A 23,887-nucleotide genomic window follows, 5' to 3' on the forward strand; every position below is an offset into this window, starting at 1 on the left:
CGTAACATGTTTTTGTACTTATTCATTGTAATTTTAAGCTGTTTTTGCTTTTCTGTATGTTGTTTTGTTATTTCAGCTTTTTGGAAATTTTAAGCATTGTACATTTTTTGGTAAAATAAATCTAAACTGTAATAAGTTTGTTTGTTTTATGCTGCTCGAAACGTACCCACAACCCTGAAGATGGAAAGTATAGCCTGGTTGTGTTACCCTGTATATGCCAGAAGAGTACCTATCAGGTGCTTAAGAAACCTGGGCGTTGTATCCTAATGTGTTCCCCAGGTCTGTAGTCTCGCTGGCCTAACAAAATGAAAGGTGGTGGCAGCAAGAAGTGTGAGCTGGCTGTGTGACCTGGCATGACTCCGTGTTAGCCTATTGTGATAGGTGAATGGTGGAGTGAGTGTGGGAAGCGGAGTCACCCCTTTACAGTGACACTTGAGTCGTGTGCAGCAAGTGGGCAGTGTTCGTGAGTGTGTTATTCAAAACCACAGCACGTCCCACAAAAATACGGTAAATCCCCATGTCAATGGAAAACTAAAAAAGTATGGCCCTTGGAAGAAGGAGAGGAAGAAGGGAAAGCACAAAATGTAAGGGTGTAATGGGTTAAACTTAGTCAACAAAACCAAACTGCGACTCTTACTATTTTGCATATATAGTTTACAGAAACTGTGCACTTTTATCGCATCCTGAAGTGGCTTCAGAAACTACCGCTGTTACAGGAAAAACCCAGATAACCGGGGATGGTGTGCAGAGATTTCTCATTGCTTCTCACACTGTACGCACAATGTTGTCAGAAACGAGACGAATTTCTAATAAATACGTGTTTTCCAAAAATTATACAGAATCTCTGAAATGTCACATAACGTTAATTATTTCCTAAGAAGATTTACTTTGTTGCAGTAAATAATTGGAATATGCTCAAACATGGAGATTTTGGGCTGTTTTTTTGTCATGTTAATGGAAAAAAACAAAACAGAATCCGTAATTGAAATACTTTGCGAAATGCTACAAAATACTTAGAAAAAACACATAAATTATTATATACTGGAGCTAGTTTCACTATCATTTAAGTATGATTTGTCAGCTCTCCTGACTTGTCTGTTTTAGGAAATATTTATATTCCCACTTAAATAATTAAGCAACATATTTTTTCTTGCAACTCAGTGCTGTACTTCTCCTTGGTTACTCCTCCAAGAAATAGACAAACACATTTACAACTGGGTGTCACAATTTTCCTTGTTAATAAGACAGGACACTTTTTCGCATGAACAGTGAGCAGTTAGGTGACTAGTTTCTGATCTGCAGTACCCATAGTGGCCACTAAACTGTGACGGATTGGTGGTGTTCTCCAGCCGCTACCTACGCTGCTAACAGCTGATGGGTGGGGAGCCCCAACCCAGGGCCGGACTGGGACTAAAATTCAGCCCTGGCATTTGAAGTCACACAGGCCCACTTGTCGCATGGTGACTGTATAATATCTTTGTACACTTGTAGGCTACAAGAAGTGAGGGGAGTGTAACACAACTATATAACATATAATTACAGCTGTATCCAACATTACAGCTCAGCCCCCATAGACTATAATACAGCTCAGCCCCCATAGAATGTAATGCAGCACAGCCCCCATAGACTATAATACAGCACAGTCCCCATAGAATGTAATGCAGCCCAGCCCCCATAGAATGTAATGCTGCACAGCCCCCATAGAATGTAATGCAGCACAGCCCCCATAGAATGTAATGCAGCACAGCCCCCCATAGAATGTAATGCAGCACAGCCCCCATAGAATGTAATGCAGCACAGTCCCCATAGAATGTAATGCAGCACAGTCCCTATAGAATGTAATACAGCACAACCCCCATAGAATGTAATACAGCACAGCCCCATAGAATGTAATACAGCTCAGCCCCCATAGACTATAATACAGCACAGCCCCATAGAATGTAATACAGCACAGCACCCATAGAATGCAATGCAGCCCAGTCCCATAGAATGTAATACAGCACAGCCCCCATAGAATGTAATGCAGCACAGCCCCCATAGAATGTAATACAGCACAGCCCCCATAGAATGTAATGCAGCCAGCCCCATAGAATTTAATGCAGCACAGCCCCCATAGAATGTAATGCAGCACAGCCCCCATAGACTATAATACAGCACAGCCCCCATAGAATGTAATACAGCACAGCCCCCATAGAATGTAATACAGCACAGCCCCCATAGAATGTAATGCAGCACAGCCCCCATAGAATGTAATACAGCACAGCCCCCATAGAATGTAATGCAGCCAGCCCCATAGAATTTAATGCAGCACAGCCCCATAGAATGCAATGCAGCACAGCCCCATAGAATATAATGCAGCACAGCCCCACAGAATATAATGCAGCACAGCTCCAATAGAATGGAATGCAGCCAACCCCATAGAATATAATGCAGCACAGGCCCATAGAATGGAATGCAGCCAGCCCCATAGAATATAATGCAGCACAGGCCCATGGAATGCAGCCAGCCCCATAGAATATAATGCAGCACAGGCCCATGGAATGGAATGCAGCCAGCCCCATAGAATATAATGCAGCACATGCCCATGGAATGGAATGCAGCCAGCCCCATAGAATATAATGCAGCCAGCCCCATAGAATGTAATGCAGGCAGCCACCATACAATATAATGCAGCACAGCCCCCATAGAATGTAATGCAGGCAGCCCCCACAGAATGTACTGCAGGCAGGCAGCCCCCATAGAATGTACTGCAGGCAGGCAGCCCCCATAGAATGTACTGCAGGCAGGCAGCCCCCATAGAATGGAATGCAGGCAGGCAGCCCCCATAGAATGGAATGCAGGCAGGCAGCCCCCATAGAATGGAATGCAGGCAGGCAGCCCCCATAGAATGGAATGCAGGCAGGCAGCCCCCATAGAATGGAATGCAGGCAGGCAGACCCCATAGAATGGAATGCAGGCAGGCAGCCCCCATAGAATGGAATGCAGGCAGGCAGCCCCCATAGAATGGAATGCAGGCAGGCAGCCCCCATAGAATGTACTGCAGGCAGGCAGCCCCCATAGAATGTACTGCAGGCAGGCAGCCCCCATAGAATGGAATGCAGGCAGGCAGCCCCCATAGAATGGAATGCAGGCAGGCAGCCCCCATAGAATGGAATGCAGGCAGGCAGCCCCCATAGAATGGAATGCAGGCAGGCAGACCCCATAGAATGGAATGCAGGCAGGCAGCCCCCATAGAATGGAATGCAGGCAGGCAGCCCCCATAGAATGGAATGCAGGCAGGCAGCCCCCATAGAATGGAATGCAGGCAGGCAGCCCCCATAGAATGGAATGCAGGCAGGCAGGCAGTCCCCCCCCCCCAATAGCTCCACAATCCACTCATCACTCTTTGTTAAAAAAAAAAACAAACACTCTACTCACCTCTCTCCTCGTGCCCCGCGCTGCTCTCCTCTGGCTCCGGTCTCAGCAGCTGCAGTCTGCCCGGCGCCCGGTCACACTACAGGTGCGCGATGATATGACGTCATCGCGCACCCGCAGTGTCAGCGGCAGGCAGAGCGGGGAATGATGGGAGAGGGGGCGTCTGTAGACGCTCTCTCCTCCATCATTGCATTCAACTGTACCGGCGTCTATGACGCCGGTATAGTTGAATGCGGGGCCGGGAGTGTGCCGCAACAGCGGGGGGAAGAGTGCCGACAGCGGCACACTCAAGCGGCCCACTACTGCCATCGGCCCTTCTGGCATTTGCCAGAACTGCCCTATGGCCAGTCCGGCCCTGCCCCAACCAATCTGTTATTGATAACCTATCCTAAGGATAGGTCATCTATCATAAAAATTGACAATCTCTCTAATGTATCCAGCAATATTTGTCAGATTTATAATTTCACTTGCATATTTTAACATTTTTATGTTTAATCTGGTTTTCATTGAAAAGAAATTCAGAACAATCAAGTAACAAAGGATTCAGCAACATAAGATTACTGAGTACAAAAAGAAATCTAATTTATAACTGTACAGTGCCTTGCGAAACTGTTCGGCCCCCTGGAACTTTTCAACCTTTTCCCACATATCATGCTTCAAACATAAAGATACCAAATGTGCATTTTTGGTGAAGATTCTAGAATCAACAACAAGTGGAACACAATTGTGAAGTTGAACGAAATTTATTGCTTATTTTAAATTGTTGTGGAAATTCAAAAACTGAAAAGTGGGGCGTGCAATTCGGCCCCTTTAACTTAACACTTTGTTGCGCCACCTTTTGCTGCGATTACAGCTGCAAGTCGCTTGGGGTATGTCTCTATTGGTTTTGTACATCGGGAGACTGAAATTCTTGCCCATTCTTCCTTGGCAAACAGCTCGAGCTCAGTGAGGTTTGATGCAGATCGTTTGTCAACAGCAGTTTTCAGCTCTTTCCACAGATTCTCGATTGGATTGAGGTCTGGACTTTGACTTGGCCATTCTAACACTTGGATATGTTTATTTGTGAACCATTCCATTGTAGATTTTGCTTTATGTTTAGGATCATTGTCTTGGAAGACAAATCTCCGTCCCAGTCTCAGGTCTTTTGCAGACTCCAACAGGTTTTCTTCAAGAATGGTCCTGTATTTGGCTCCATCCATCTTCCCATCAATTTTAACCATCTTCCCTGTCCCTGCTGAAGAAAAGCAGGCCCAAACCATGATGCTGCCACCACCGTGTTTGACAGTGGGGATGGTGGGTTCAGAGTGATGAGCTGTGTTGCCTTTACGCCAAACATATCTTTTGGCATTGTTGCCAAAAAGTTCGATTTTGGTTTCATCTAACCAGAGCACCTTCTTGGGTATGAGAAATGGCTTTCTTCTTGCCACTCTTCCATAAAGGCCAGATTTGTGAAGTGTACGACTGATTGTTGTCCTATGGACAGACTGTCCCACCTCAGCTGTAGATCTCTGCAGTTGATCCAGAGTGATCATGGGCCTCTTGGCTGCATTTCTGATCAGTCTTCTCCTTGTTTGAGATGAAAGTTTAGAGGGACGGCCGGGTCTTGGTAGATTTGCAGTGTTATGATACTCCTATTTCAATATGATCGCTCGCACAGTGCTCCTTGGGATGTTTAAGTTTTGGAAATCATTTAGTATCCAAATGTGGCTTTAAACTTCTCCACAACAGTATCACTGACCTGTCTGTTGTGTTCCTTGGTCTTCATGATGCTCTCTGTGCTTCAAACAGAACCCTGAGACTATCACAGAGCAGGTGCATTTATACGGAGACTTGATTACACATAGGTGGATTATATTTATCATCATTAGGCATTTAGGACAACATTGGATCATTCAGAGATCCACAATGAACTTCTGGAGTGAATTTGCTGCACTGAAAGTAAAGGGGCCGAATAATATTGCACGCCCCACTTTTCAGTTTTTGAATTTCGCACAAAAATGTAAAATAACCAATAGATTTCATTCAACTTCACAATTGTGTTCCACTTGTTGATTCTTCACCAAAAATTTACATTTGGCATCTTTATGTTTGAAGCATGATATGTGGGAAAAGGTTGAAAAGTTCCAGGGGGCCGAACACTTTCGCAAGGCACTGTATATCAAAACCTATAGCCAACAAGTCCCGAAGTAATACAACTTTCAGGTTAAAAGTCATTTTCAATTAAGTCCAATAAAATCTGAAAAGAAAAATAAATCCATGGCGGATGTAGGTATCCCCTATGTTAGAAACTTGATTACAGCTCACCCAGTTGCTCTATACTCATCCACCTGGGGCTCAGACACCGGCCTCGCCCTGGCCTCACATCAAGGATAATAGAAAAAATTGTGGAAAAAATGCGGCTATCGAGCGCTAATGTGGCTCTCAAGCTAATGTGGCTATCGGGCGCTAATGTGGCTGTCAAGCTACTGTGGCTCTCGATGGCTAATGTGGATCTCAAGCTTATGTGGTTCTCGAGGGCTAGTGTGGATCTCAAGCTAATGTGGCTCTCGAGGGCTAATGTGGCTCTCAAGCTAATGTGGCTCTCAAGGGCTAATGTGGTTCTCAAGCTACTGTAGCTCTCAAGCTAATGTGGCTCTCAAGCTTATGTGGTCCTCTAGGGCTACTCAAGCTAATGTAGCTCTCGAGGGCTAATGTGGCTCCCAAGCTACAGTGGCTCTCAAGCTAATTTGGCTCTCAAGGGCTAGTGTGGCTCTCAAACTAATGTGGTTCTCGAGGGCTAATGTGGCTCTCAAGCTACTGTGGGTCTCGATGGCTAATGTGGCTCATAAACTTATGTGGTTCTTGAGGGCTAGTGTGGCTCTTAAGCTAATGTGGCTCTCGAGAGCTAATGTGGCTCTCAAGCTACTGTGGCTCTGAAGCTAATTTGGCTCTTGAGGGCTATTGTGGCTATCGAGGGCTAAAGTGCCTCTCAAGGGCTAATGTGGCTCTCAAGTTACTGTGGCTCTCAAGCTTATGTGGTTCTCGAGGGCTAGTGTGGCTCTTAAGCTAGTTTGTCTCTCAAGGGCTAATGTGGCTCTCTAGCTACTGTGGCTCTGAAGCTAATGTGGCTCTCAAGCTACTGTGGCTCTGAAGCTACTGTGGCTCTGAAGCTAATGTGGCTCTTGAGGGCTAATGTGGCTCTCAAGCTAATGTGGCTCTCGAGGGCTAATGTGGTTCTCAAGCTACTGTAGCTCTCAAGCTACTGTGGCTCTCGAGGGCTAGTGTGGCTCTCAAGCTAATGTGGCTCTCGAGGGCTAATGTGGCTCTCAAGCTACTGTGGCTCTGAAGCTAATGTGGCTCTCAAGGGCTGGTGTGGCTCTCAAACTAATGTGGTTCTCGAGGGATAATGTGGTTCTCAAGCTACTGTAGCTCTCAAGCTACTGTGGCTCTCGAGGGCTAATGTGGCTTTCAAGCTACCGTGGCTCTCGAGGGCTAATGTGGCTCTCAAGCAAATGTGGCTCTCGAGGGCTCTCTTGAGCCACTAGTTGAAGAACACTAGTCTATATTGTGCTAGTAGTAATTTATTAAATCTATACATTTTCCATCAACAGGTAGAAACCATCCCCCTGGGTATAGAAACAGTCTATTCCACAGTACCCGAAGATGCTGAACAGAAAGCTGAACATTTGTTGGTCAAAGAGGTAATAATGAAACATTTCTCTAATAGTTAGAACATGAAATGTATGCAATAGAAGGCTAAGTTCACATGAGGGTATAAAAAAATAATCCGGTTTTCATCCAGAAAAAATAGACGATTTTTCATCTTTAATTTTATGCATATGGCATCCGCTTTTATACTTCAGCAGTTATTAAAATTTACAAGTAAGAACTGCAATGTATCCGTAAAAATCGGATGCTATATGGTTGATCTGTAGGGGATCTGATTTTTTGGTGCGCACTGATAGACTTCAATAAGTGAGTGTCATCCGAAACACACGAGAGACTAGTATATGCTGCGATTATTCTCCGCAAGCATCCAGTCAGTATGAAAATATCTGAGCCGCCCTGATGAATATCGTTGGTCCGAGCTCCATCAGTTATTTCCACGCACAGCACTCGGAGCAAAAATACAGTCTTGTGAATGAAGCCTAATAATAAGGTTATGTGCACACAATGCGGATTTACTGCGGATCCGCAGCGGATTTTTAAGCGCAGAAACGCTGCAGATCCGCACTGTGATGTACAGTATAATGTTATTCAATGGAAAAAAAAAATAGCTGTGCAGATGGTGCCGCGAAAAATCAGTGCGGAATTGCTGCGGATTTCAAAGAAGGGCATGTCATTTCTTTTGTGCGGATCTGCAGCGTTTCTGCACCCCTCCATGTTAAAATTCCGCAGTGGCAAAAACCGCTGAAAATCCGCACAAAATCCGCATCAATTCCGCATAAAAACCGCACAAAATCCGCATAAAAACCGCGGCAAATCCGCGGCTGCGGATTCTGCCAGGAGATGCGGATTTTGTCCAGAAAATTCTGCACCTCTTTTCTTACGTGTGCACATAGCCTTATAGTTATATTCGCCGGTTCTACTTTGTCTGAAATATTTAATAAACATGACCATAATGTGTAAGTAAAGGAGAACCCAGGACATTGCTGAGATCGCTGTGTGCCAGTAATGAATAAGCCGCAGACTATTAGTACAAACAGTTCTCCTGTGAAAAAGAATCCATGAGCTTCTACATTGTACATTTGCAGGTCAATACTTCCTGTGCTTATTAAAAACAAATCTAATTGCACTTCCATAAACTTGCCTGAGAATTTATAAAGTTTAGGTGCAGGCAATGGCGGGTGCAGAGGTAGGAGACACAGCCATTGTCTGCTACACATCGCTATTAAAAAATGGCACATGACAGGTGGAGTAGACCTTACATTAGAGTCCAGGAGCTTGAAACGGAGTCTGGTGCCTTTTCACCTAATCTGAGAGCATCATGGTGTTGAAATAGAGACCCTGATTCCAGGGATGTGTCAGTTACTGGGATGCTTGCTGGAGTTTTGATAAAATCACTATTTTATCACCTGAAGATTATCTCTGGAGGATTAGTATACCTGCTGCAATGTAGTCCTCCATACTTATTAGCTCTATAGAACTTCCCACCTGAGTTTTAATAAGAGGTAAAATGCAAATGTGCTTGTTTTTACAAAGCTGCTTGTTTTTTAATGGAAATCTATCAGCAGAATAATGTAGAGGCTGAAACCCTGATCCCAGGGATGTGTGACTTACTAGGCTGTGTGCTGTAGTTTCAATACAATTAGTATACTGGTATAGAAGAAGAAGAGCACTCACCCTCCGCAAACTTTTTCAGTCTTTATTCTGGCATCATATAAATAGCAAGAACATATAGGGAGAACAGTGGATCCAAAAGACGACGGCCGTTTTGCGCTGCCGCGCTTCTACGGGTCTAGATGGCCATCTAGACCTGTAGAAGCGCGGCAGCGCGAAAGGCCGTCGTCTTTTGGATCCACTGTTCTCCCCCTATGTTCCTGCTATTTATATGATGCCAGAACAAAGTCTGAAAAAGTTTGCGGAGGGTGAGTGCTCTTCGTCTTCTATACCAGTATATTTGTTTGGACTTACTTTTCACTTGAATGAGCACCCAAATTCCGCGATTGGCAATGTAACGCAAAGTCAGCTGTGACCAGTATGTGCTGATGATCTGGCGTGCTGTTGGTGCGGACTCAATTTTTTATTTTTTCAATTCAATTAGTGTTTTGTCACAAGGAGAGGATTACTAGAGGACTAGGTCTCATGTGCAGACCAGTCAGGCTAATCTGCGTAATCCCGCCCCACAACTGATTAGCAGCTTTCTGCCTATGCGTAGTGTACACAGAAAGCTGTGATTCAGTGATGTGGGCGGGGCTATAGAGAGCTCAGCATTCAGAGAACTGCTAGCTATGCAGAAGAGAAATGCGATTTTATCAAAACTGCACAATAAGTCCAGTAAATGATATATCACTGGAATCCAGGTCTCTGCCCCTACATTATGCTGCTCTCAGCTGGGGAAGCAAAAATCTGGTGACACATTCTCTTTAAATTACTAATCTGAAAGCTGCATTTATAAAATGTATCAGCCCCATGGTGAGCCAGTTTCATCTGCTGCGCTCACCATGTGTAATGTATAAATGCTTTTACAATACTGTTCCTTTAACCATGCTCTGATAGAAATGCCTGTATTCCAAGCTGGAGCTGAAAAATAGCAATGGCTGGTTATTGTGGGCAAGCCGAATAATTGTGTTTACATCAACAATGGGATTATTGGCAGACGAAAAGGACAGAAGCAATCTGTCTAAAATATCATCAGAGGCAGATCATAAAATCTACATTATGGAAGCAAACCACAAAGTCAAAGCAAACAAAGGGCTACTTGTACAATGTGCTACAAAGCATTACCTAATGTGTTATCATAGCCGTGTAGTTTACCTGTAATCACATAATCACTAATCTATGGATGGAGGGGTCAGAGGTAAAGTGACGATGCTCCGCACTCTTCATATTTATCCCTGACGCCATTGTGTGATCTGTGGGATAATACAGTAGAAAAAAGCTAAAAACATCTAATGAGGTATACATTACATAGTGCAGAGCACATTACCTACATTGTGGGAAATCAATACGATAGTGATCTATACTTCACATGAAGTATATTGTTTTGAGGTTAGATGTGATTTAGTGACATTCGTAAATGATTAAAAAAATGTCCCCAAAGATAGACAATTTCTTTAAAGGGAATCTGTCACCCCCTAGGACGTACCTAAGCTATTAATTTGGGCATGCAGGTTCTAGAATTCTGAATATAGTCCTACCTGTATGCCTCATATATGCGGTCTTGTGCAGAAGAAACTAGAAGCCAAGGCAAATAGAAGGGCAGAAAAGTAATGAGGAATATCACTGTCGGGACTCTGAACATTTTTTATTACCTTTTTGTGCATTACTGCCCTTTTCCAATATGGCGTCTTTGGTCTCATGTGCACTGTCTTCCTGCTATAAAACTCCACCCCAGCCTTCAGTCTGTGCTAGAGTATTCTGCCTTGCATCCAGCTCCTGACCTCTGGTGACTCCCTGGCTATATACCTGCTTCTGTGAACCTGTGGGGTTATCCTGCTACTCTGCTCTGAGTTCCTGCTGCATACACCAGTTCCAGTAATCCTCCTTCATCTGCTGCTCGTATTTGCTTCCATCTGCATTTTCTGGACATGTAAGCTGTTTCTGCTCTGCAAGAACCTGAGACTATTACCCAGACCTCCCTGGTTGAGCTAAGATATTATTTGAACTGCCTTATAAGCATATCTATCTGTGTTGTGGACTAAGCAAGGACTTATTCGCATCAAGTATCCTCAAGAATAATTGTGCTTCATAGACTTTCTGCGTGATTGCATTTTCCTCTGAAGTTTCCTATAGACTGCTGAGCTGCATTTGATATTTGCACCAAGTGTTGTGGACTTGGGTTTCTCTCTGCACCTGTTTGAATCACCGTGTGATAATATAGACTTTACCACTTATAAAACTGTGCCCTGTAGTTGTCTTGTTCCACGCAAAGAGTCTCCTGAGTTATCCCCTATAATTATTACAATCACAATTGCAGGTTGCAGGCGTCATCATCGGTGACATTATACACAGGAGCGCTTTATTAGTATACAATGTATAGTGTCAGTGTACAGGTAACACACTGACTCACCAGTGACATCTCTAGTTGAAGTCATTCATCTTCGCTTTTCATCTTCATCCAGCGCACTGTTGTGATTTTGCTTTTTGCTCCCTCTAGTGGTCATTAGTGATTTGACTCTGGAGCGTCTGTCTTTTTCTATATCCTCACCTGGGCCGTTAGTTCAGGGGCGTTGCTATATAAGCTCCCTGGACCTTCAGTTCAATGCCTGGCATCGTTGAAATCAGAGCTAATCTGTTGTGCTCTTGTCCTCTGATCCTGGTTCCTGTTTTTCAAGCTAAGTCTGCTTCTTTGCTTTTTGCTTTTGTTTTGTTTGGTATTTTTGTCCAGCTTGTTCCTATCTGTATCCTGACCTTTGCTGGAAGCTCTAGGGGGCTGGTGTTCTCCCCCCGGACCGTTAGACGGTTCGGGGGTTCTTGAATCTCCAGCGTGGATTTTTATAGGGTTTTTGTTGACCAGATAAGTTATCTTGCTATATTCTGCTATTAGTAAGCTGGCCTCTCTTTGCTGAACCTGGTTCATTTCTGTGTTTGTCATTTCCTCTTACCTCACCGTTATTATTTGTGGGGGGCTTGTATCTTGCTTTGGGGTCCCTTTCTCTGGAGGCAAGAGAGGTCTTTGTTTTCTTCTCCTAGGGGTAGTTAGATTCTCCGGCTGGTGCGAGTCATCTAGCGATCACCGTAGGCATGATCCCCGGCTACTTCTAGTGTTGGCGTTAGGAGTAGCTATTTGGTCAACCCAGTTGCCACAGCCCTATGAGCTGGATTTTTGTATCTTGCAGACTTACACGTTCCTCTGAGACCCTGTCCACTGGGGTCATAACAGTATGCCAGGCCAGTATTAAATGTTTAATGCATTGCAGAAGTGGGATTATAAGAAAGAAAATTTTGAGTTTTTTTTTCCCTCTCTCATTTTTTTTTTTCTTTTCCCCTTTACCTCAGAGTGGCTTAAGCTTGCTGCAGACATGAATGTCCAGACCTTGATTACAAGTGTGGACCAGCTTGCCGCTCGTGTGCAGGGTATACAAGATTATGTTACCAGAAATCCTAGGCCTGAACCCAAGATTCCGATTCCTGAACTGTTTTCAGGAGACCGATTTAAGTTTAGGAATTTCAGGAATAATTGTAAATTATTTTTGTCCCTGAAACCTTGTTCGTCTGGAGACTCTGCTCAACAAGTAAAAATTGTTATTTCATTCTTACGGGGTGACCCTCAGGATTGGGCTTTTTCGTTGGCGCCAGGAGATCCGGCATTGGCTGATATTGATGCGTTTTTTCTGGCGCTCGGTTTACTTTATGAGGAACCCAATCTTGAGATTCAGGCAGAGAAAGCCTTGCTGGCTATGTCTCAGGGCCAGGACGAGGCTGAGGTGTATTGCCAAAAATTTCGGAAATGGTCCGTGCTGACACATTGGAACGAGTGTGCACTGGCCGCTAATTTTAGAAATGGCCTTTCTGAGGCCATTAAGAATGTTATGGTGGGTTTTCCCATTCCCACAGGTCTGAATGATACCATGTCCCTGGCTATTCAAATTGACCGGCGGTTGCGGGAGCGCAAAACCGCAAATTCCCTCATGTTGTTGTCTGAACAGACACCTGATGTGATGCAATGTGATAGAAAAACCGCAAATTCCCTCATGGTGTTGTCTGAACGGACACCTGATTTGATGCAATGTGATAGAATCCTGACTAGAAATGAGAGGAAAATTCATAGACGCCGGAATGGCTTGTGCTACTACTGTGGTGATTCTACACATGTTATCTCAGCATGCTCTAAACGTATATCTAAGGTTGTTAGTCCTGTCACCATTGGTAATTTGCATCCTAAGTTTATTCTGTCTGTAACTTTGATTTGCTCACTGTCATCTTCTCCTGTCATGGCGTTTGTAGATTCAGGTGCTGCCCTGAGTCTTATGGATCTCTCATTTGCTAAGCGCTGTGGTTTTGTTCTTGAACCATTAGAAAATCCTATCCCTCTTAGGGGTATTGATGCTACGCCATTGGCAGAAAATAAGCCGCAGTATTGGACACAGGTTACCATGTGCATGACTCCTGAACACCGCGAGGTGATACGTTTTCTCGTTCTACATAAAATGCATGATTTGGTTGTTTTGGGGCTGCCATGGTTACAGACCCATAATCCAGTCCTTGACTGGAAGGCTATGTCAGTGTCTAGTTGGGGCTGTCGTGGTATTCATGAGGATTCCCTGCCTGTGTCTATTGCTTCTTCTACGCCTTCGGAAGTTCCGGAGTACTTGTCTGATTATCAGGATGTCTTTAGCGAGTCCAGGTCCAGTGCATTGCCTCCTCATAGGGAATGTGACTGTGCAATAGATTTGATTCCAGGCAGTAAATTTCCTAAGGGAAGACTGTTTAATCTGTCGATACCTGAACATACCGCTATGCGTTCATATATCAAGGAGTCTCTGGAGAAAGGACACATCCGTCCGTCTTCTTCCCCTCTTGGTGCGGGATTCTTTTTTGTGGCTAAAAAGGACGGATCTTTGAGGCCTTGTATTGACTATCGGCTTTTAAATAAGATCACTGTCAAATTTCAGTATCCTTTGCCGCTGTTGTCTGACTTGTTTGCCCGGATTAAAGGTGCCAAGTGGTTTACCAAGATAGACCTTCGTGGTGCGTACAACCTTGTGCGCATTAAGCAAGGGGATGAATGGAAAACCGCATTCAATACGCCCGAAGGTCATTTTGAGTACTTGGTGATGCCTTTTGGGCTCTCTAATGCCCCTTCAGTTTTTCAGTCCTTTATGCATGACATTTTCCGGAACTATCTGGATAAATTTCTGATCGTTTATCTGGATGATATTCTGGTTTTTTCTGATAATTGGGACTCGCATGTGGAGCAGGTCAGGATGGTCTTTAAAATTTTGCGTGAAAATTCTTTGTTTGTCAAGGGCTCAAAGTGTCTTTTTGGTGTACAGAAGGTTCCCTTTTTGGGGTTCATTTTTTCCCCTTCTGCTGTGGAGATGGACCCAGTCAAGGTCCGAGCTATTCTTGATTGGACTCAGCCCTCGTCAGTTAAGAGTGTTCAGAAGTTCTTGGGTTTCGCTAACTTCTACCGTCGTTTTATCGCTAACTTTTCTAGCATTGTGAAACCTTTGACGGATATGACCAAGAAGGGCTCCGATGTGGTTAATTGGGCTCCTGCTGCCGTGGAGGCTTTCCAGGAGTTGAAACGTCGGTTTACTTCGGCGCCTGTTTTGTGCCAGCCTGATGTCTCGCTTCCCTTTCAAGTTGAGGTGGATGCTTCAGAGATTGGAGCAGGGGCCGTTTTGTCGCAGAGAGGCCCTGGTTGCTCTGTTATGAGACCTTGCGCCTTTTTCTCTAGGAAGTTTTCGCCTGCGGAGCGAAATTATGATGTGGGCAATCGGGAGTTGTTGGCCATGAAATGGGCATTTGAGGAGTGGCGTCATTGGCTCGAGGGTGCTAAGCATCGTGTGGTGGTCTTGACTGATCACAAAAATCTGATGTATCTCGAGTCTGCTAAACGCCTGAATCCTAGACAGGCCCGCTGGTCATTGTTTTTCTCCCGTTTTGACTTTGTTGTCTCGTATTTACCAGGTTCAAAGAATGTGAAGGCCGATGCTCTTTCCAGGAGCTTTGTGCCTGATGCTCCTGGAGTTGCTGAACCTGTTGGTATTCTTAAGGATGGTATTATCTTGTCAGCTATTTCTCCAGATCTGCGACGTGTGTTGCAGAGATTTCAGGCTGATAGGCCTGATTCTTGTCCACCTGACAGACTGTTTGTGCCTGTTAAGTGGACCAGCAGAGTCATTTCCGAGGTTCATTCCTCGGTGTTGGCAGGTCACCCAGGAATTTTTGGCACCAGAGATCTGGTGGCCAGATCCTTTTGGTGGCCTTCCTTGTCTAGGGATGTGCGGTCATTTGTACAGTCCTGTGGGACTTGTGCTCGAGCTAAGCCTTGCTGTTCTCGTGCCAGCGGGTTGCTCTTGCCCTTGCCTGTCCCTAAGAGACCTTGGACACATATCTCCATGGATTTCATTTCTGATCTTCCGGTGTCTCAGGGCATGTCTGTTATCTGGGTGATATGTGATCGCTTCTCCAAGATGGTCCATTTGGTTCCTTTGCCTAAGCTGCCTTCCTCTTCCGATCTGGTTCCTGTGTTTTTCCAGAACGTGGTTCGTTTGCACGGCATCCCTGAGAATATTGTGTCAGACAGAGGATCCCAGTTCGTTTCCAGATTCTGGCGATCCTTTTGTAGTAGGATGGGCATTGACTTGTCATTTTCGTCTGCTTTCCATCCTCAGACTAATGGACAGACGGAGCGAACTAATCAGACTTTGGAGGCTTATTTGAGGTGTTTTGTCTCTGCTGATCAGGACGATTGGGTGACCTTCTTGCCGTTAGCTGAGTTTGCCCTTAATAATCGGGCTAGTTCCGCCACCTTGGTTTCGCCGTTTTTCTGCAACTCTGGTTTCCACCCTCGTTTTTCTTCGGGTCATGTGGAACCTTCTGACTGCCCTGGGGTGGATTCTGTGGTGGATAGGTTGCAGCGGATCTGGAATCTTGTGGTGGACAACTTGAAGTTGTCACAGGAGAGGGCTCAGCGCTTTGCCAACCGCCGCCGCGGTGTGGGTCCCCGACTACGTGTTGGGGATTTGGTGTGGCTTTCTTCCCGCTTTGTTCCTATGAAGGTTTCCTCTCCCAAATTTAAACCTCGTTTTATTGGTCCTTACAAGATATTGGAAATTCTTAATCCTGTATCCTTTCGCCTGGATCTTCCTGTGTCGTTTGCTATCCACAACGTGTTTCATAGGTCCTTGTTGCGGCGGTACGTTGTGCCTGTGGTTCCTTCTGCTGAGCCTCCTGCTCCGGTGTTGGTTGAGGGCGAGTTGGAGTACGTGGTGGAGAAGATCTTGGATTCTCGTCTCTCCAGGCGGAGGCTTCAGTACCTGGTCAAGTGGAAGGGCTATGGTCAGGAAGATAATTCCTGGGTGGTCGCATCTGATGTTCATGCGGCCGATTTAGTTCGTGCCTTTCACGCCGCTCATCCTGATCGCCCTGGTGGTCGTGGTGAGGGTTCGGTGACCCCTCTCTAAGGGGGGGGGGAAAAGTTGTGATTTTGCTTTTTGCTCCCTCTAGTGGTCATTAGTGATTTGACTCTGGAGCGTCTGTCTTTTTCTATATCCTCACCTGGGCCGTTAGTTCAGGGGCGTTGCTATATAAGCTCCCTGGACCTTCAGTTCAATGCCTGGCATCGTTGAAATCAGAGCTAATCTGTTGTGCTCTTGTCCTCTGATCCTGGTTCCTGTTTTTCAAGCTAAGTCTGCTTCTTTGCTTTTTGCTTTTGTTTTGTTTGGTATTTTTGTCCAGCTTGTTCCTATCTGTATCCTGACCTTTGCTGGAAGCTCTAGGGGGCTGGTGTTCTCCCCCCGGACCGTTAGACGGTTCGGGGGTTCTTGAATCTCCAGCGTGGATTTTTATAGGGTTTTTGTTGACCAGATAAGTTATCTTGCTATATTCTGCTATTAGTAAGCTGGCCTCTCTTTGCTGAACCTGGTTCATTTCTGTGTTTGTCATTTCCTCTTACCTCACCGTTATTATTTGTGGGGGGCTTGTATCTTGCTTTGGGGTCCCTTTCTCTGGAGGCAAGAGAGGTCTTTGTTTTCTTCTCCTAGGGGTAGTTAGATTCTCCGGCTGGCGCGAGTCATCTAGCGATCACCGTAGGCATGATCCCCGGCTACTTCTAGTGTTGGCGTTAGGAGTAGCTATTTGGTCAACCCAGTTGCCACAGCCCTATGAGCTGGATTTTTGTATCTTGCAGACTTACACGTTCCTCTGAGACCCTGTCCACTGGGGTCATAACAGCGCACACCACCATCACTTCTTTTAGCCAGGACTCGTCTCTGCAGAAAATAACGCAGTTATCTAGAGCACATTCCACAATTTTTCCCCAACCTCTATACTACGCCAGGTGAAGAAAAAAGCGACCGTGACGCCTGCACAGTAACAGGACCTCTCCTCCCCCACGTTGAAAACAGTATCCTCAAAAATAATATCTTTTAATTAGCCCCTACAGTAATAATATCCCTCATTCTGGACCCCATGTGTCCTCCCATTCTGCCTCATGTCTCTCCATATTGCTCCCATAGTCATCCATAATAGTATAATGTACCCCATAGTCATATATACCAGTATGATGCACTCCCATAGTAGTATAATGTACCCCATAGTCATATATAGTATAATGCACCACCATAGCGGTATAATGCAGCTCCATAGCAGTATAATACACCCCCATAGTTGTATAATGCATCCACATAGCGGTATAATGCTCCTCCATAGCAGTATAATGCAGCCCATAGCTATATAATGCACCCCCATAGTATAATTCAGCCCCATAGAAGTATAATGCACACTATAGTACTATAATGCACCCCCATAAGAGTATAATGCACCTCATAGTATAATGCACCCCCATAGCAGTATATAATGCACCCCATAGCAGTATAATGCACCGCCATAGCAGTATAATGCACCCCCATAGTATAATGCAGCCCCATAGCAGTACAATGCACCCCCACAGCAGTACAATGCACCCCCATAGCAGTATAATGCACCGCCATAGCAGTATAATACACACTATAGTACTATGATGCACCCCCTTATTATAATACACCCCATAGTATAATGCAGCCCCATAACAGTATAATGCACCCCCATAGGAGTATAATGCACCCCATAGTATAATGCACCCCCATAGCAGTATAATTCAGCCCCCATAGAGGTATAATGCAGCCCCATAGCAGTATATAATAATTTATCATTATCCATAATACCCCACTTTCAACCATGGTCCACCTTTATTGCTCCTCTTTTTGATCACTCAAATTTCTCGCACAAGTTTCGGCCTTGTGTTTCTGAAAGAATCCATGGACCTGTGGCTTATATTCTGAATGGCACACAAATATAGCTGAGAGAGGAACCTCTGTCTTAGGCTGGTTTCACACTTGCGTTTTGATCTGCAGCGTTTTTAAAAAAAACGCATGTGGTGAAAAAACGCATGTAAACGAATGCAAACGCTGCATTTTTTAGACGCATGCGTTTTTGCATGCAGAAAAAAAAATGCGGCGTTTTGCCGCGTTTACATGCATTTTTTCCTGCATTTGCGTTTTTTAAACGCATGCTGAGAAGTGTGTGACAGCTGCCAATCATCAAAATCAACTAGAAAACCCACTTTAAACAGAAATAGCTAGGGTTAGGGTTAGGGTTAGGATCCCTAGTAACCCTAGGGATCCTAACCCTAGGGATCCTAACCCTAACCCTAAGGGTTAGGACCCTAACCCTAAGTGTTAGGGTTAGGATCCCTAGGGTTAGGGTTAGGATCCCTAGTAACCCTAAGGGTTAGGATCCTAACCCTAAGGGTTAGGGTTAGGATCCCTAGGGTTAGGGTTAGGGTTAGGATCCCTAGGGTTACTAGGGATCCTAACCTTAGGGTAAGGGTTAGAATCCCTAGTAACCCTAGGGTTAGGGTTAGGGTTTTCTTGTTTTTTCTTGTGTTTAGGGTTAGGGTTTTCTTGTTTTTTCTTGTGTTTTCTTGTGTTTTTCTATAAAAACGCATGCGTTTTTAATGCAAGCAAACGCATGTGCTTAAAAACGCATGCGTTTACATAGACAGCAATACATTTTTTTGCCGCGAATAAACGCATGCGTTTTTTTGCGGCAAAAAAACGCTGCTAGAAATTACTACAGGTTGCATTTCTGCAACTAAACGCACGCGTCAAAAAACGCATGCGTTGCCGAAAACGCGTCAAAACGCATGCGTTTTTAATATTAAGTATAGAAAAAAAAACACATGCGTTTTTTAGCGCTAAAACGCTGCAGATCAATGGGCAATGTTTTAGATCAAACTCTGTTAATGATTTAAAAGATTGTTGTGTTGGAATGTGGCACTGACTCTTGCGTTGCTTTCAGGCTTTGTCGTACAGAAATCACCGTCTATACATAAACTATGATACAATCATGGATACATACAAAATAAACTAGGCACTCAACATGATTTTTTTTACTTTTAGGCTATGTGCACACGTCAGGATTTCTTGCGGATTTTTCGCTATAAAAACGCTTAAAATACGCATACATATGCATCCCATCATTTAGAATGCATTCCGCAATTTTTGTGCATGTGTTGCTTTTTGTCTGCGAAAAAAACGCATCGAGGAAAAAAACGCAGCATGTTCATTATTTTGCGGATTTTTTGCGGATTTCCCACTATATTATTGCATCCCAGAACCTCCGGAAAAATCCACAAAAAAAGCGAGGAAAACGTGAGAAAAACGCGAAAAATCCGCATGCGGATTTCTTGCAGAAAATGTCCGGTTTTGTTCTGCAAGAAATCCTGACGTGTGCACATACCCTTTAATGTAGTCAAGGCAAAATGTTTCGGCCGCATCTGGCCTTTATCAATTACAAACTATACAGGAGTGTCAGGGATTCGTGGGAATCCTGTGGATTTTAGTGAGGCACGTCTCGGTATGGTCACTTTCACAAGAGTATGGGGCGTCTAAAGGGGAAAAACCCCAATGGTAAACAAGCCAGGGGACCTGAATGTGCGCACGTGCCTGGAGAAAAACGCAGCGTCTGCCTAGTGCCTAATTTATTTTGTATTACTTCATGGTGTGGGATCCTACTACGGCACCTTCCTTAGTAGTGCACACGGTTCTCTATTATTACAATCATGGATACAGGCCTGTGAAAAATAGCATTTTTAACCCCTTAATCCCATTGGACGTACTATCCCGTCAAGATGACCTGGGACTTAATTCCCAGGGACGGGATAGTACGTCATAGCGATCACGGGGGGGAGCGCGGCCGATCGCAGCTGGGTGTCAGCTGACTATCGCAGCTGACATCCGGCACTATGTGCCAGGAGTGGTCACAGACCGCCCCGGCACATTAACCCCCGGCACACTGCGATCAAACATGATCGCAGCATTCCGGGGGGCATAGGGAAGCATCGTGCAGGGAGGAGGCACCCTGCAGGCTTCCCTGAGACCCTCGGTACAAGGCGATGTGCTCACCTTGTACCGAGCGTCTCCTCCCTGCAGGCCCCGGATCCAAAATGGCCACGGGGCTACTTCCGGGTCCTGCAGGGAGGTGGCTTACCAAGCGCCTGCTCAGAGCAGGCGCTGGTAAGACAGGAACAGTGCACATCAGATCGCTTATCTGACATAGTGCATTGCAAAGTGTCAGATCAGCGATCTGACCTTATAACATGATGTTGCCCCCCGGGGCAATGTTATAAAGTAAAAAAATATTTAGATGTGTAAAAAAATATAAAAACAAAATTCCTAAATAAAGAAAAAATATATACTGTATACTGTTCCCATAAATACATTCCTTTATCTAAATACAAAAAAAAAAAACAATAAAAGTACACATATTTAGTATCGCCGCATCTGTATCAACCCAACCTATAAAACTGTCCCACTAGTTAACCCCTTCAGTGAACACCGTTAAAAAAAAAAAAAAAAACGAGGCAAAAAACAACGTTTTATTATCATACCGCCGGCCGAACAAAAAGTGGAATAGCACGCGATCAAAAACACAGATATAAATAACCATGGTACCGCTGAAAACGTCATCTTGTCCCGCAAAAAATGAGCTGCCATACAGCGTCACCAGCTGTTATAGTCCTCAGAATAAAGCGATGCAAAAATAATTCTTTTTTCTATAAAATAGTTTTTATCGTATAAAAGCGCCAAAACATAAAAAAATGATATAAATGAGGTATCGCTGTAATCATACTGACCAGAAGAATAAAACTGCTTTATCCATTTTACCAAACGTGGAACAGTATAAACGCCCCCCCCCAAAAAAAAAAGAAATTCATGAATAGCTGGTTTTTGTTCATACTGACTCACAAAATTGGAATAAAAAGCGATCAAAAAATGTCACGTGTCCGAAAATGTTACGAATAAAATGGCAACTCGTCCCGCAAAAAACAAGACCTCACATGACTGTGTGGACCAAAATATGGAAAAATTATAGCTCTCAAACTGTGGTAATGCAAAAAAATATTTTTTGCAGTAAAAAGCGTCTTTTAGTGTGTGACAGCTGGCAATCATAAAAATCCGCTAAAAAACCCGCTGTAAAAGTAAATCAAACCCCCCATATCACCCCCTTAGTTAGGGAAAAATAAAAAAATTTTTAAAAATGTATTTATTTCCATTTTCCCATTAGGGTTAGGGCTAGGGTTTGGGTTAGGGTTGGGGCTAGGGTTAGGGCTAGGGTTAGGGTTGGGGCTAGGGTTGGGGCTAGGGTTAGGGCTAGGGTTAGGGCTAGGGTTGTGGCTAGGGTTAGGGTTGGGGCTAGGTTAAGGGCTAGGGTTAGGGCTAGCTTTAGGGCTAGGGTTGGGGTTTGGATTACATTTACGGTTGGGGTTAGGGGTGTGGTTAGGGTTATGGTTGGGATTAGGGTTAGGGATGTGTTGGAGTTAGGGGTGTGTTTAGGGTTGGGGTTAGGGGTGTGGTTGGGACTAGGGGTGTGTTTGGGTTAGGGTTTAAGTTAGAATTGGGGGTTTCCACTGTTTAGGCATATCAGGGCTCTCCAAACACGACATGGCGTCCGATCTCAATTCCAGCCAATTCTGCATTGAAAATGTAAAACAGTGCTCCTTCCCTTCCGAGCTCTCCCGTGCGCCCAAACAGGGGTTTACCCCAACATATGGGGTATCAGCGTACTCAGTACAAATTGGGAAACAACTTCTGGGGTCCAATTTCTCTTTTTACCCTTTGGGGGGCTAAAAAATAATTTTTGTGGGGAAAAAAAAAGAATTTTTATTTTCACGGCTCTGCGTTATAAACTGTAGTGAAACACTTGGGGGTTCAAAGCTCTCACAACACATCTAGATAAGATCCTTAGGGGGTCTACTTTCCAAAATGGTGTCACTTGTGGGGGGGTTCAATGTTTAGGCACATCAGGGGCTCTCCAAACGCAGCATGGCGTCCCATTTCAATTCCAGCCAGTTTTGCATTGAAAAGTCAAACGGCGCTCCTTCCCTTCCGAGCTCTGCCATGCACCCAAACAGTGGTTTACCCCCACATATGGAGTATCAGTGTACTCAGGACAAATTGCACAACAATGTTTGGGATACAATTTCTTCTGGTAACCTTTGGAAAATAAAAAATTGGGGGCGAAAAGTTCATTTTTGTGAAATAATGTTTTATTCTTACGGCTCCTTTTGCACTCCTTCTCTTCTGAGCTCTGCCATGCGCCCAAAGAGTGGTTTACCCCCACATATGGGGTATCGGGGTACTCAGGACAAATTGTACAACAACTTTTGGGTCCATTTTCTCCTGTTACCCTTGGTAAAATAAAACAAATTGGAGCTGAAGTAAATTTTTTGTGAAAAACAATTAAATGTTAATTTTTTTTAAGCATTCCAAAAATTCCTGTGAAACACCTGAAGGGTTGATAAACTTCTTGAATGTGGTTTTGAGCACCTTGAGGGGTGCAGTTTTTAGAATGGTGTCACACTTGGTTATTTTCTATCATATAGTCCCCTCAAAATGACTTCAAATGAGATGTGGTCCCTAAAAAAAATGGTGTTGTGAAAATGATAAATTGCTGGTCAACTTTTAACCCTTATAACTCCCTAACAAAAAAAAATGTTGTTTCCAAAATTGTGCTGATGTAAAGTAGACATGTGGGAAATGTTACTTATTAAGTATTTTGTGTGACATATCTCTGTGATTTAAGGGCATAAAAATTCAAGGTTGGAAAATTGCGAAATTTTCAAAATTTTCGCCAAATTTCCATCTTTTTCACAAATAAACACACGTAATATCAAAGAAATTTTACCACTATCATGAAGTACAATATGTCTCGAGAAAACAATGTCAGAATCACCGGGATCCGTTGAAGCGTTCCAGAGTTATAACCTCATAAAGGGACAGTGGTCAGAATTGTAAAAATTGGCCCGGTCATTAACGTGCAAACCACCCTCGGGGCTTAAGGGGTTAATTGACCATCCTGGTTTTTCTCTGAATTCTAGAGATATTCAAAAAGATTGGATTGTCACCTAAGAACTTGAGATATTCATTTGAAGGGGTTGTTCATCTCTGAAGAAAAAGAAATAACATCAAATATGCACTAAAATATGAGAATAAAGTATTTTTACCTTACAGATTTCCCTTTATTCTCCTTTCACCACATCTTTGGTTCCTCTCAGCCCTCCGTACTTATTTGTATTTGATCAATGTAGCAGGGACATGCCTGTCCTGCCTCTGTACATCGTATTGTGGATGTTACTGCTGCAGACAATCAGTGTCATATTGGTCTCCACTGAACAGGACACATTGAGACCAGCTATGTATAAGCTATTCTGGCCTTACATGGGACCACTGTAGCCACTCATTGCCTGTCTGACCTTATCAGAAAGTACTAAGACCGGAGGGGGACCCTGGCTGCATTGGAAGAAAAACTGCAAGGGATCAGTAAGATAAGTGTACTTTGATAATTTTTAAAAAACGAAAATGTAGGGGTGAACAACCCCTTTAAGCCACCTTAATACCCTACTTTGGATCTATCATTTCAGTATGGCGTGACTGACCTTTCGTCAGCTTTCCCTTCGGGACCACTGCCAAACAATAATTGATGTTGAAAGATTTAGTTCAGGTCTTCTTGGGTTATGAACTAGTGATGAGTAAGTGCACTCGGATAAGGTGTTATTTGGGTACTAACCAAGTGACTTTGGCATGCTTGAAAAATATGTTCGAGTCTTGGGGCTGTTAGA

At 44.2% G+C, this 23,887-nt stretch overlaps 1 protein-coding gene across 6 annotated transcripts in view; it reads left to right on the forward strand.

Moving 5' to 3' along the window:
* The window catches only part of DOCK10 (dedicator of cytokinesis 10), a 500,094-nt gene that overhangs the window by 255,859 nt on the left and 220,348 nt on the right, over positions 1 to 23,887 (forward strand). For all 6 annotated transcript variants that reach the window (XM_077290787.1, XM_077290784.1, XM_077290788.1 and 3 more), the window contains exon 3: positions 7,005 to 7,094. In XM_077290787.1, the coding sequence (XP_077146902.1) occupies positions 7,005 to 7,094 (90 nt within the window). The remainder of the gene's footprint in view (positions 1 to 7,004; positions 7,095 to 23,887) is intronic.

This window comes from Ranitomeya variabilis, chromosome 2 (assembly GCF_051348905.1).
Source record: "Ranitomeya variabilis isolate aRanVar5 chromosome 2, aRanVar5.hap1, whole genome shotgun sequence".
Lineage (NCBI taxonomy): Eukaryota > Metazoa > Chordata > Amphibia > Anura > Dendrobatidae > Ranitomeya > Ranitomeya variabilis.